Genomic DNA, 14,091 nt, shown 5'->3' with positions numbered 1-14,091 from the left:
GTGGAAAGGTAGAGTTGGGTGTCATCGGCGTAACAGTGAAATTGGAGTCCATGATGGCGAATGATGTGACCAAGGGGTAGGATGTACAGAATGAAAAGGAGGGGACCAAGCACCGAGCCTTGAGGGACACCATGGGTTACTGAAATGGAGTGGGATGAGCAGTTGTTGATGGAGATGAATTGCTGTCTGTCTGTGAGGTAGGATGAGAGCCAGGAGAGGGCTGAACCAGTTATGCCAGTGTAATGCTGTAATCGGTGGAGCAGGATGGAGTGGTCGATGGTGTCAAAGGCTGAACTGAGGTCGAGGAGTAGGAGAATTGAGAGGGAGCCAGAGTCTGAGGCGAGCAGGAGGTCGTTGGTGACTTTGATGAGGGCTGTTTCGGTGCTGTGGTGACAGTACATGACCTCTCTTACCCAGTGTCCATATACAGGTGGCCATGGTTCTTTCCATTTTTGTAATATCACCCTTCTGGCTAAGAGAGTCCAAAAAGCTATCATGTTGGTCTGTTGTTTAGTCAAACTGATGATCCCCGGAGTCACTCCAAACAGGGCTAGAAAAGGACATGGTTCTAATGAAGTGTTACAAATGTTTGACAAGGTGTTAAAGATGGACTCCCAAAAACTCTTCAGTTTTGGACAAGTCCAGAACATGTGCATGAGAGTGGCAGGTTCTTGTAGACATCTGTTACATGTGGGATCAAGATCTGTCTTAATCTTACAAAGTCTTGCTTTAGTCTAGTGCAGATTGTGTACAATTTTAAATAGAACTTCTACATGTTCAAGACAAATAGAAGAAGAACAGATTCTGTCAATTATTTCTTGCCACAGTTCTTCTGACATTTTTTGACCTAAATCATCCTCCCATTTCTTCTTGAGTGACTCCAGATTCATGAGTCTATATGTGTTCAACAGCTGATAGATTACACTTATAACTCGTTTTGAATCTGGTTTATGACTAAAACTTCATCCAAAAGGGATGGGGATGGACATGAGGGAAAGAGGTCAGTATTACAGGCAATACAATTTCTAAGCTGCAAATATCTATAAAAATGGGCTCTAGGACTATTACATTTTTGCACTAACTGTTCAAAAGAGCTAACTTCACTGAGTCAAACTTAGAAGTTGTTGGACTGATTTATTCCTCCTCACACACCCACGTCGCTTACATTTGTTTCAGGGACCTTGTGCTGTTAATTCCACTCTTCATGGTAATTCCCATTTCACTGATAATCTGAGATTTTAACATGAAGAGTTTTGCAGGATTTCATTAATGTTACATTGATTCCCCAAAATGTGACAGACTTTTTCAGTACTTGTTTATGACATAGCCCCCAATCACAGTTCTCTTAGTGAAGACACCCTCTCTCAAGCCCCATACAGATTCCAAATGTGTCCCTGTGCATATGCAACATGTAGCTGAGTGGAGAGTTGGTTTGATTTGATAGAGGACTGACTGTTATTGTGTTTTTTCTCACAGTTGGCATACCAAGCATGGGTGACGAGTGTGAAATCAGCTCTGAGAGAGCGACAGAAGCACCAGAGACAGTTGAGAGCATCTGAGAGTAAAGAGAAGGAGACGGGAGGAGCGAACTCACAACAGGAAGTGTCCCCTGTCATAGGTATGTTATTTAAGCTATCCTTTTTTAATCAGGTTCATCAAAGAAGACAAAGCAGCAAATCACTCTGAAGTGATCAACCATCAGTGTCTCCAAAATCACAGAGAGGCATTATTAATGTCTTCAAGTCAGATTCATGTGACGATATATGAGCTGTACAAGTCTTAATAATAATAATAATAATAATAATAATAATAATAATAATAATAATAATAATAATAATAATAATATTATTATTATTATTATTATTATTATTATTATTATTTTTATAATAATAATAATAATAATAATAGAAAACATCAATAATAATAATAATAAAAACCATCAATAATAACAATACATTACAACAATAATAATAATAATAATAATACAAAAATCAAACAATAATAATAGTAATAATAAAAACAATACTAAAAATAATAATAACAATACTAATAATAATAGTTATAACTTTGATTGATATGGCACCTTTAAAATCAAATATTTACAAAGTGCTGACAAGCCAAGCATGTTTCAATAACAAAATAAACCTTTTGATGGAAACAGAGAGGAGGAATTCTAACAATGCAAAAATGAAATACAACACAAGAGGTTAAAAAGAATACATGTAAATTAAACAGAATAAAGTGGTGTGACAAAAGACCAATAAATCATTGTTAAAGAGGTTTTTCAAAAATAAATAGATAAAAAATAGATAAGTAAAAAAAAGCATTAAAGGAAAAAGCAAAAACAAAATGGAAGGATTGTTTAAAACTCACATATAACATAAGCACTAATGAAAATCTGCGCCTAATCCAGTATAAGCTAATGACAAGAATTTACTACAGTATAGACAAAATCCATAAATTTGACCCCAGCTGCTCAGATAGATGTTTAAAATGCAACTCCCACAGCGACTCCCTCATACATGCCTTTTGGTATTGTGCAAAAATGAGAACAGCTTGGGATAATATTGAAACATGGATGTCTAAAATATGTAATTATAATGTTGAGTTTTCACCAGTGATTTGTCTTTTCCAAAACTGTGGAAATGTAAGACGCCCGTCTGGATGTCACATTCTGTTTTCATCATTAGTTTTTAAGAAACTTATTCTGAAAAATTGGAAAAATAAGGAAGCACCTACGCTTCACATGTGGAAAACACTCGTGAAATATTATCTGAGGATTGAAAGGACAATATCAGAGGACAGCAATAAAGAACTACCTGTGAGATTTACTTTTTTTAATTATGATTCTTCATTCTTTGAAACACAGATTGTACTGACGTATTTAGACCCTTGCACAGTCAATAAAATGAAATTATATGTAAAAAAAAAATTTCAAAAAGGACAATAAAAGAGGTTTTTTGAATAATAGGATGAGGACGACTTCACATCGGAGAAAATGCAAAGGATAAATAAGGAAAATTAAAATACTAAATGAAAAAATAAATTATAAAACATTAAATAATCAAAATAAAATTAAAAACAATTAATTAGTTAGATAAAAACTTTAAGAAATAAGAAATACAATTAAAAAGTAGTTAAAAGGATGAAGTCACATAAAAGCAAGTCTGTAAGAATGAGTTAACCAGCAAGTCATTGACAGCTGGAGGGAGAGGAGAGCAGGATCTTGATGCCCCTCTTTGAAAGTTTAGCCCTCCCAAAGCTCCACCTCTACGTTGTGATAAAAGTTATATATGACTTTAAACATGAGATATTTGCATGTAAAGACTGGATCATATACATATGCAACTATATGATAATCCTACTTTTCATGTATTTAATGACATTTTAGTGACGCAAGTGATCAAGTCTGAATACCTTCCCTCCCTGTTGTGCCTTTCGATTGGTTGGATTATTTAACTGAAAGTCTGATTAGCTTGTGGTTAAACTAAAACATCATCACGCGAGACGGACGGTGAGAAGTGTTGAATTGATTCAGTCAACTTTGTGCGATCTATTGTGTTGTATTGTATTGATCTGAAACATGTCCTGCAAAGAGAAGCCTCACACAGCGGATCAAACTTTGAATCTCATGTTCAGTTCAATTTGATTTAATGATATTCTCACTTACTGCACTGAAGGAGGAAGGGGGGCAGACATTCATATGGACAGTTCAGATGTGAAACAAATACTTGATCATTTGATCATGTATCATCATGTGTGTGTGTGTGTGTGTGTGTGTGTGTGTGTGTGTGTGTGTGTGTGTGTGTGTGTGTGTGTGTGTGTGTGTGTGTGTGTGTGTGTGTGTGTGTGTGTGTTTGCTTGCCCTTTTAGGGAGTGGAGACAATGATGTGATGGAGGACCTTGTCATCGAGGGGGAGGAAGAACAGGAGTCTGGTAAGTTTACTTTACAGTCAGGGTCTGATTATTTTGAAACTTTCACCATCACATGTTGCTGCCCTCTGGCATTTATAGTTTGTTGTTGTGATCATGAGAGTAAACGTTGCCCCTGAAGTCCCCAAAAATGCATTAAGTATATTGGATGGCACTTTTATTATTTAATGTTTTTTATTTCCGTAGAATCAACTGTCAAAAAGGTTCGGCTTGATGAAACATTTCATTCAAATATTCTTCAAAGCATAAACAAGTTTACTTTATTTACAAAGCACAAACACACAAATGTGAACGGTTTGTTTTGATGTTATCTATTTTAAAGTTCCCCACATCGTCAGCCTTGAATAAAAGGGAAGGAACTCAGGGTTTACATTTGTTTCAAGTAATGTACCGAAGTCCAGTAACTGAACACCGCCTGAGTTCAGATCAGGCAGGCCGTTCTTCCCAATCCAACCCTCCAGGCCACACTGTCATTGCACACATGAGCGTTGAAGTCCCCCAGTAGGGGCGCCTTCAAACACCCGTCCCAAGGACTCCAAAAAGGGTGGGTACTATAATGTGCCGTTTGGTGCATAATCACAAAAAACAGTCAGAACCCGATCCCTGACCCGAAGGCCCGAAGATAAACAACCCTTTCACCCACTGGGGAAAACTCCAACTCACAGGCAGAGAGCTGGGGAGCTATGAGTAAGCCCACACCTGCCCTCCACCTCTAACCTGGCGCAACTCCAGCAAAGAAGAGGGTCCAACCCCTCTCGGGATGAGAATCCAAGCTGTGCGCCTAGGTTAGCCTGACTATATCTGGCTGCAATCCCTCAACCTCCCACACCAACTCAGGTTCCTTCCCCACCAGAGAGGCGACGTTCCATGTCCCAAATACCAGTTTCCGTGACTGGGGATCGGACCGCCAAGGTCTCCTCCTTTAGCTGCTGCCCAATCCACAATACACTGGACCCCTGTGGCTCCCCCGTGGGTGGTGAGCCCACTAGAGGATGATCCCATTCAGGTTGGGCCCAACCAGAGCCCCATGGGTGAAGACCCGGCCGTCTCGGCGTTCACCTGCGGGCCCCAATCCCACAGGCCTGGCTCAAGGGTGGGTCCCTAAGGCCCTCTGGACAGGGTGAACTTGTTCACGGTGGTTCTCCCCATCAGTTGTCTTGGGCCGCACTTTGTCTGTCCCCTCACCATGTTAAGGTGGCGACCCATGGAGGGGAACATTTAAAGAGACCGAATAACACAAAAACTGTCAGTTGCATAATTTAAAACACCTCCAATGTGTGGTCCACCAAATCTTTTTATAAAATCAGCTTAATAAAGATTAAGGCAGAGTCCGAAATGGGTTACATTAGTGAGCTTAACCTGTGAGCACAGATCATTGAATATGTCTAAACTGAGGTTTCCTTTTTCCACCCATGACTGTTAGAATATACCTTTAATTTATTTATATTTATATCAATAAATAGCTGCAGGATCAGTGCGTAGGTCTGCATATCCAGAGAGGAGCTGTGTGTAATTTACGGTCACTTACTACTGGTGTTTCTACAAGCAAACAAAGTGTGCTGTTAAACACTCAACCCAGGCGTCATAAAATAAGTTGGAACAAACTTTCTGTCTTCATGATATGTCCAACACCATCCGAGCTGAAGGCAAATCTTTATTCAACAGAATCCAAAGCAGGATTTAAAAAATGTTTTTAATCCTGTCAAATGTTAACTTCATAAAAGGATAGTAATAATAATTGTAATGGTAAATTACTGGCAACCAATGAAACTATAGACACATGATACAATGATCCAAAGTTTGTTCCATCACTGCTGCATGAATGACCCTGCTCTGAGAAAGCTTCTTTAACATTTCCTCCTTGCTGCTTCCTGATTGTCTTGCTCCATGTATTTTATGTCCATGGACACTTTCTCAAAACTGTCATATTATGTTCTTATTTATCTTTCAGTCATTCTTAATCATATGGTGCTATTTGTACTTTTCTTTTCTTCTCTTTTTTGTTTGTTTGTTTGTTTGAGTTTAGGTTTCTCCTCTACCTTCTTACTTTGATTTTATTTTACTCAATTTTTCTTCTTTTTAGGGAGCCTTTTTAACATCTGGCAAGGGACTACGGATGTAAACTAGCCTTTTGGCTAACTCTGGCATATTTACAGAAGTGTTAACTAATATGCATGGTCCTTTTAAATAACAAATAAATAAATAAAGCTCACTATCCACCTGACTCTCACCAACACACCAAAACAGATGTGTTAAAACCAAACACACACCTTACACATCGTTATTAGTGAAGCATAAACACACAGATATTGCAGAACTACAGTCTGTGTTTAGGTTTTCATTAACAATGAGGTATAGGTTTAGGAAGAGCAGATAGTAGAAATCAACCTTACACAAAAATCTGATATATTATTCCATGGACAGCAATTCATTCATAAAACACATTTAATAATACATATATATTTTTACCCGTAAGCTAAAGAGTCAGTGGTTTGTTGCTGTAGCACTTTAGAGTCTGTGTTTGTGTTTGTAGTTGTTTATCTTCCATGTGTGAATAGAGGCTAGTCTTCTTTATGAACACTAGAGGGCGCCATTAGACTGTGAAGGAGTGAATGCTCATCAGCTGACCTCCACAGACAGATTTTTCTTCAGTTCAAACACTTTTGATAAAAAATATAATAAAGGAAGCGACACTAACAGACTGAGAAATTAATTCAGCCTGCGGTCCAAACACAGACAACAATGTGGGCACAGGAACCAACACAGAGAGACTAATGCTTTTATTACCAGCAGGCTGGACTACTGTAATGCTCTCCTTTCTGGTCTTCCAAAGAACACAATAAACAAACTGCAAGTAATACAAAACAGCTAGAGTTTTTACAAAGGCCAGAAGGAGAGCTCACATTACGCCTGTTTTAAAATCTTTACACTGGCTGCCTGTTTCTTTTCGTGTTGATTTTAAAATTATTTGACTAGTTTTTAAGGCACTGCATGGCCTCACACCAGACTACATCTCAGAAATGCTTTTAGTGTATAAACCAGGAAGGCCTCTCAGATCCTCTATGGAGCAGCCTGCTGGAGGATCTGAGAGGAGCTGATGGAGGTATTGAGACTTTTAAACCTAAACTAAAAACGTATTTATTTAGTCTGGCTTTTATGTAGGCTTTAACAATTGTATTACTTACTTTTTACTGTTGTATTGATTTAAATGTTGCTTTATTATTTTACTAATTTTAACTGTTTATCTTATTTTATTTGTATTTATTTATTAATTAATTGTATTTATCCACTCAGTTTTATTGACTTTTTTGGCCTTAATTTTATTCTCTACTCTTATCCTTACCCTTTTTAAATTGATTAATTTCAACTATTTATATTCTTGATATTAGTTTGATGGTTTAACTTATTTTAAGTACACATATTTTATTGTTGTTGATGTGCATTAGTCTCTATTTTAAAGTCTCTTTTCTTTAAATCCATTTTGTTTTTTAATGTCTTGCCTTTATTTTATTTCTGCTTCTTTCTTGTTTTCGGTCACCGTAAAGCCCTTTGGGTTGCATTTGATTTGTATGAAAGGTGCTCTATAAATAAAGCTTAATTGATTGATTGATTTAAGTTCCCGGAACTCTTTGTCGAAATGCACCTTAACCTTTGTTCCTCTCTTCCCTCCCTGACTGTATCCCTTTTCTCTGTTGGTCCTCTTCTCTTCAGGTCACGGCGAGATGGTTCAGAGGATCTTGGATATTCTGCGCTTTGTGTGGGCCATACTTCTAGCCATGTTGGACGGACTGACTCAGTGGCTCAATCTGTTGACTAAACAGTACAGAGATATATCCACGGTTCTGTGTAATGAGCGATACTTCATCATTCACAAGATACAGCAGGTAAACCTACGACAAGACGTTATTTCAGCTGAAGCAGATGTTTGAAGAGTAGAACTTGGTACAGACAATCACACACGCATCATGGCTGTATCTCTCTTTGACTGACAGAATCCTACAACAGCATACTCCATGGACGACCAGGTCTCTCAGGGCAGCGAGAGTTCCACACTGGAGACCTGTTTGGATGAGACTGATGCAGAAAACTCAACCAAATACAGGTACGTATTAGAGTGAGAAAGAAGAATCCATTTTACCTTCCTTTTGTTAATGTACGTCTGTGATACCTGTGTGTTTTAATCCCCTTTTCAGCTGCATAGAGCTGGGGAGCAGGGGTTTGACGGACCAGTCTACCTCCAGGCAAAGACTCAACAGCAACGTCTACCTGAGTCCAGAACCCCCATGTAGCAGCACAGAGCTGTTACTGTTACCACCTAAACAACACAGACACTCCAGAACTGCTAGTGAACTGCTAGGAGACAGGTAGACACTCTGGACCATCAGGATTTAGATGGCTGACAATTTAATCAGTCATAGGAAAACTGCCTTCTCTCACTACTTTTGTGTTGTTTCATAACCCTTACATTTGTGGTATTACTTCTTAAAACTCTGGTGATGATACAGAGATCTACACGTCTGACTTTCCCTTTCCTTGCAGGGAGTTCTACATTGAGGAGCTGGAACAAAGCAGAGAGTTCTACGTCAACCAGAATCGTCTGCTGAAGCTGTTGTTCTCCTTGTACAACCTGCTGGCAGCCAACTCAGAACTAGTCTGTTATTTAATCATTGTGTTAAACAACGGGGTCAGTGCTTCTGTGATTTCACTGGTCCTGCCCATACTCGTGTTCCTGTGGGCTATGTTGGCTGTCCCAAGACCAACAAAGAGGTTTTGGATGACTGCTATAGTCTACACAGAGGTATGAACACCAAGAAGAAGGAACTTTTTAACCTTTAACCATTACAGGTTCACGCAGATGAGTTATGTTAAAGGGATATTTCAGTGTTTTTGAAGTGGGGTAGAATGTGTTTTAAATGACTAGTAATTGTACTAGCCACAGCGGATGCTGCTCAGCTCGGCTATGCTACTGTTTCTGCAGATGGGGTAATTTCTGCCACTTAATTTAGCTAATGTTGAAAGACTCTGACCTGAGTACTCACCTCGGTTTAGGTGTACTCTCTACTGGGATTTTTTTTCAGCACTTTACTTTGTCACCAGAAAGACTGTTCGTTTGCTCTATTTGCAGACACAGCAAAGACGAGCTCCTCCGCCTGCAGCACATTGATTAGCTAATCCGGTAATGTTCATCACTGTGTCAATTTTGACATTTTTGCATCTCAGTTTTGCATCATGTGAAGAAGGAAATGCCTACGATCACCTGGCGGACACAGTGACGTGTTTAGAGTTTGTTATATCAGCTCAGTCTTCCCCTTCTGCAGCTCACACAGTTTATTTTGATCATGTAAACATGCCGTACAGATCATGGGTTGTGTCACTGTGCAATAAAAAAAACACTTACTATGGATACACACTTGGTTTTTTTCAGGTTTTCTGATTTAACTCCTGAACATTGAAGAAAGTCAGACACTAATTTTGGCGTTCAGTATGACAGTGGACTCTGGTTGGTGAGCGTCGCAGACTGCAGCCCTGTTTGAACCGCTGGTTTATATTAATTCCCAAAAGGTCCAGAAGTACTGCTGTTACCAAGTCTTACTCGTGACAAGAAGTAGTTTTCTCGGTTCGTCAGCATTAGCTCGCAGTTTAAGAAAACCTTCAGTGCTGAAAAAAATCCCAGTAGAGCGTACACCTAAACCAAGATGAGTGCTCGGGTCAGAGTCTTTCACAATTAGCTTTATTACGTAGCAGAAATGACCCCGTCTGCAGAAACGGTAGCCTAGCTTGCCTGCTGTACCTCCCTGAAATTTCTCATTACAGGGGACGAGCTGAGCAGCATCCGTTGTGGTTCGCGGATGTGTTACCACTACAACTGCATAAGAGTTAGGAGACTGTGTAAAATGTTGATAAAACAGAATTTACAAATCATTTAAAGCCTATAATTAACTGATAATAATGCAGAGATAACACATTGAATGTTGGAAATGAACATTTTTTATGTTTATTGGTTTTGAAAGTTTAATATTGTCCAATTCTTGTCTGATATTTTGTTATTTATTCAGGGGGTCTGATATGGCTCAAGGAAAAGAAGACATATACTCGGGCTGGTCTAATAAGGCACAGCTGCCTTCTCTGTTTTCTTCTTCAGTCTGAAAGTCGTCTTGTTTGTGCTCCTCTTCCTCTTTGAAGGTGATGGTGGTTGTCAAATACCTGTTCCAGTTTGGGTTCTTTCCCTGGAACAGTGTGCATCAAATGACCCTGAATGAAGACAAACCCTTCTTCCCACCTCGCATCCTCGGCCTGGAGAAGACTGACAACTACATCAAATATGATCTTCTTCAGCTGCTCATCCTTTTCTTCCACAGAGCTCTTCTCATGGTGAGTTAGGTTCACCAATGATCTCATCCACACTACACAATCAACCAGCAAACGCACAATGATACACCACTATCTCTCTCTCTTGATCTCCCTCTATCCCTCTCTCCAACACGGTCTCAGCAGATGTGTGTCTAACATGAGTCTGGTCCTGCTGGAGGTTTCTGCCTGTTAAAGGAAGTTTTTCCTTGTCACTGTAACTTGCTAAATGCTGCAAAGTGCTCTGCTCATGGTGAATTAAGATGAGATCAGACTGAGTCCTGTCTGTAAGATGGGACTGGACCTGATCCTGTCTTGATGTTGGGTCTTTGTTAATAATAGAACACAGAGTACGGTCTAGACCTGCTCTGTTTGGACAGAGTCTGATCATTTGTTGTGATTTGGTGCTATATAAATAGAGATTGATTGATTGAACTCACTGTTGAGTTATATCAGCCTGATAAGTTCTGCTTGATAAACTGAAGTAAGGCAATGTTGAATTAAGTCACAAAATGAACTACAAAAGGAAAATTGTGTTAACCCATTAAAATTAAATGCAAGGGTGTCAAGATAGAGGACCAGTAAGCACACTACATAATGTATTTATACCAAACAAAAACACCACATTACTAAAGACTTCATGTTGAAAAGGCTGCAGAAATACTTTATTTTAGCTAAGCTATCGCTGTTGTCTCTTCCTGAATGATTGGGACCCCTGACTGCAGCAGGTTTGGGTTTAGTTTAATACCTCATAAAGTCTTTTTTGATTTGAGTGTTTTTTTTTACCTCTGATTTTTATTGAACTACTCAGTTTTTAAAATACCTAATGAAAATAACAGATCTTACTATAATGTAAGCTTCTTTCAGGGATTTGAATTTGCTTTTTTGTTATTTATTTATCAATACTTTTGTATTTTCCTTTTAAATAATTTAATTTCCAGCACAAATGGTCACGTACATATTCACCAGAATGCAGGGAATTAAGTGTTAGACCCCCAGAAATGTTGAGCATCTAACACTTAATTCTCTGCCTTGATGTTTTTAAATGAACCTTAAACTTCGAGTATCAGGTTTGAAAAGAAGTGTTCTTCTTTTTTCCTCGCCCCTGTCCCTCAAGCAGAGTACACCACTGATCATTCTTCTGTTAAATCTGCATGTGTTCAAATAGAAGTGCACATTATTAAATGCAAGTGTATGTGCTAAGGTCCATGTCATAAAAAATCTCTATCCAGCCGGACTCTAAAAGTTGGCAACCCTGGTATTGTCATGTTTGGGTATATGCAGATTACATGAATGATGTTTTAAGTTTCAAATGATAAGTTAAGATATAAACTGATCTCAGTAAATAAGATGACTGGTAAATGTTCAATACCTGCATTTCATCATTTAATCTGTGCCACATATTCTGCTGTACCACACTGCTGTGCTGCTGCATCCTGCAGTCCCCTGCAGGTTGCTACACCTCTGTTCAGAGTCTCCCTCCACTAAATGAACTTAGAAATGACACACAACTGAGACCTGAGGATGTTGTACTGTGTTTATGCAACATGTACTGTGTTTATGCAACATGTTCTTTATAGAGCGTATAGAGCTTTTGATTTATCTCCAGTAACTTTCTTAAATTCAGTTAAGAACATGACAAAGTAGGCCTTGAATAATTCAATGTTTCACCATCACTCCAGCCTCACATATTTGTGTTTGTTCTGTGTGTTTGTTTGTTTGTTTGTGTGTGTGTTTGGTGGGGGGGCACAGCGTTACGGCCTGTGGGACCACGAGGGCCCCCTAGAAGAGCAAACTTCCCAAGAAGAAAGTTGTAATGAGGAAGAAAACAGCAGACAAGCAAAGGAAAGTCGGAAGAAAGGAGGAGGAGGAGGAGATGGAATTGAAAAGGTCGGCACATCGGCACCCATCATCAGCAGATTATTAAGTTGTTTTTTCAATATGTTTTTTAATTTCATTGTTTTTTAAATCCATCATAGGATGCTGTGGATCATGTTGAATCGAGTACCGATTCTACTGATGCGACCGTGCAACCTCATGCAGCCGAACCAGTACCGACTGAATCTAAAGATGAAGAGGAAGGGCTGAAGGACATGTCCAATCTTCCCAGCAGGACTGTGGAGGATAAAATGGAGGAAGGCAATGAGCTTCTGGAAGAAGACCTGAAGAAAAGTAGTCGTGCACGCTTGCGGAAGAAAGTTAAACAACCCAAAACACAGAACAGCAAAGGTTTGTGGTTTTCTCAGTGTCTTCACTGAAAGGATAGAGGTGTGATTCTGAACATAGATTATTATAATCTAACAAACCACTAATACAGTCAATAGGCCCACACGCCATCAAACAATGATGCATGTGCAGCAGTATTACTCCTACATAAAGCTATCTATGTAACAACTTAACACTAGAAGGGACAGAATTCCCTAGAAGGGCCATGAGAGGTCATTTTGACTGCAGGATTCCACACTGTATTATCTGTTATGATAAATACCCTATATAGAGAGTAATGTGATTATTGTTCAAGGATAAACTGTATATTTATATATAGGATGAAACTTTCCACTGCGAGTCTTTTTTATCTGCTTCTTATTCAGATAGATTGCCCTTGTAAAATTCCTAGAACAACTGTCAGGCTTCCTCAGCAGTCATCTCTCTCTTTGTGCTTCTCTTTGCTATAATTTTAGACTTTATCGTCCCCTTGGGGAAATTCTTCTCCACAGCTCCTCCTGTGCTCCACAGACATAGACATCACAAAGAGAACACAAAACACACTTCAAGCAAACACCAATATCAACATTCAAAAAAACAAAGTCTACACTCCACAATGTTCAACGAGGCATTTTGTTAGCCCCCCCCCCATGACCGTTCTAGTGTTGAAGTATGAAAAGTGAAGAATGCAGTACTGAATAATGTGACAGAGGCTTCATAATGCTGATAAAGGTGCAGCTGATTTCAACATAGACACTGTATTTTCTGCATGCCTTAGTAAGATACAACTGATCAATGCAATGAGTCACTCTGACCTCTCGTTTGCCTTCGAACAGTCTGATGAACAGTCTCATCAGTTGAGTGAGCAGCTTAAGCACTCCATGTAACTCCTCTGGGACAACATTCTGGACTGTACTGGTATTGTTTGATGGACAGGAATCTTCATAGCTGACTGCAACGACTGCTCCAATTATCAATGCTATCAGGGGAAGCTTGTCAGAAAGCACTGCTGTTACTTTCAGGTTGATGCTACTGGTTTGGAGGTCCTTCCTCCTACTATTACCTGTATATGGTGGTCATGTCTTTACAGTTACTTGTTTTGAAACAATCCCTGCTTTAATATCTTCTGTGTTTCTGATTCTTTTTCAAACCATGTAGCTGAGGACGAAGTTACCGATGAAGATCCTGTGAAGAAGAAGCACAAAAGCAAGAAGAGGGAGGCAGCTAGCCAGAGATTGATGGCCATAGGAAAAAAGATCCAACATGTCACTGTCTCTGGGTGAGTTGGGTGCAGCATGGAGGATATTATATGTATTATAATGTAATCCACTGACATGATTATCTATCTCTGATATTGGAAGTGCAACATGTTTTTATACTGATGAACTCATGAAGGAGTTAAATGTCACCTCTTTGTTTTCCTCCGCAGTGTTCAGAGTGTTTACAGGCCGGTTCAGTGTTTCTTCAAGGGTATCCTCCAACCTGAATATCGAGCTGCCACTGACGTCTACGCTTTCATGTTCCTGACGGACGTCATCGACTTCATCATCGTCATCTTTGGGTTTTGGGCTTTTGGGGTGAGAAAGATAGATTGGTGGATGGATG

At 39.2% G+C, this 14,091-nt stretch overlaps 1 protein-coding gene across 1 annotated transcript in view; it reads left to right on the top strand.

Annotated features, from left to right (window-relative positions):
• The window catches only part of piezo1 (piezo-type mechanosensitive ion channel component 1), a 130,646-nt gene that overhangs the window by 104,393 nt on the left and 12,162 nt on the right, over nucleotides 1-14,091 (top strand). The window contains exons 32-42 of the mRNA XM_034682456.1: nucleotides 1,477-1,618; nucleotides 3,874-3,936; nucleotides 7,645-7,817; nucleotides 7,926-8,035; nucleotides 8,127-8,297; nucleotides 8,473-8,731; nucleotides 10,117-10,305; nucleotides 12,034-12,171; nucleotides 12,261-12,510; nucleotides 13,645-13,765; nucleotides 13,916-14,063. Coding sequence (XP_034538347.1) covers nucleotides 1,477-1,618; nucleotides 3,874-3,936; nucleotides 7,645-7,817; nucleotides 7,926-8,035; nucleotides 8,127-8,297; nucleotides 8,473-8,731; nucleotides 10,117-10,305; nucleotides 12,034-12,171; nucleotides 12,261-12,510; nucleotides 13,645-13,765; nucleotides 13,916-14,063 — 1,764 coding nt within the window. The remainder of the gene's footprint in view (nucleotides 1-1,476; nucleotides 1,619-3,873; nucleotides 3,937-7,644; nucleotides 7,818-7,925; nucleotides 8,036-8,126; nucleotides 8,298-8,472; nucleotides 8,732-10,116; nucleotides 10,306-12,033; nucleotides 12,172-12,260; nucleotides 12,511-13,644; nucleotides 13,766-13,915; nucleotides 14,064-14,091) is intronic.

This window comes from Notolabrus celidotus, chromosome 4 (assembly GCF_009762535.1).
Source record: "Notolabrus celidotus isolate fNotCel1 chromosome 4, fNotCel1.pri, whole genome shotgun sequence".
In the NCBI taxonomy this organism is placed as follows: Eukaryota; Metazoa; Chordata; class Actinopteri; order Labriformes; family Labridae; genus Notolabrus; species Notolabrus celidotus.
This window is presented reverse-complemented; position numbering and strand designations above follow the sequence as displayed.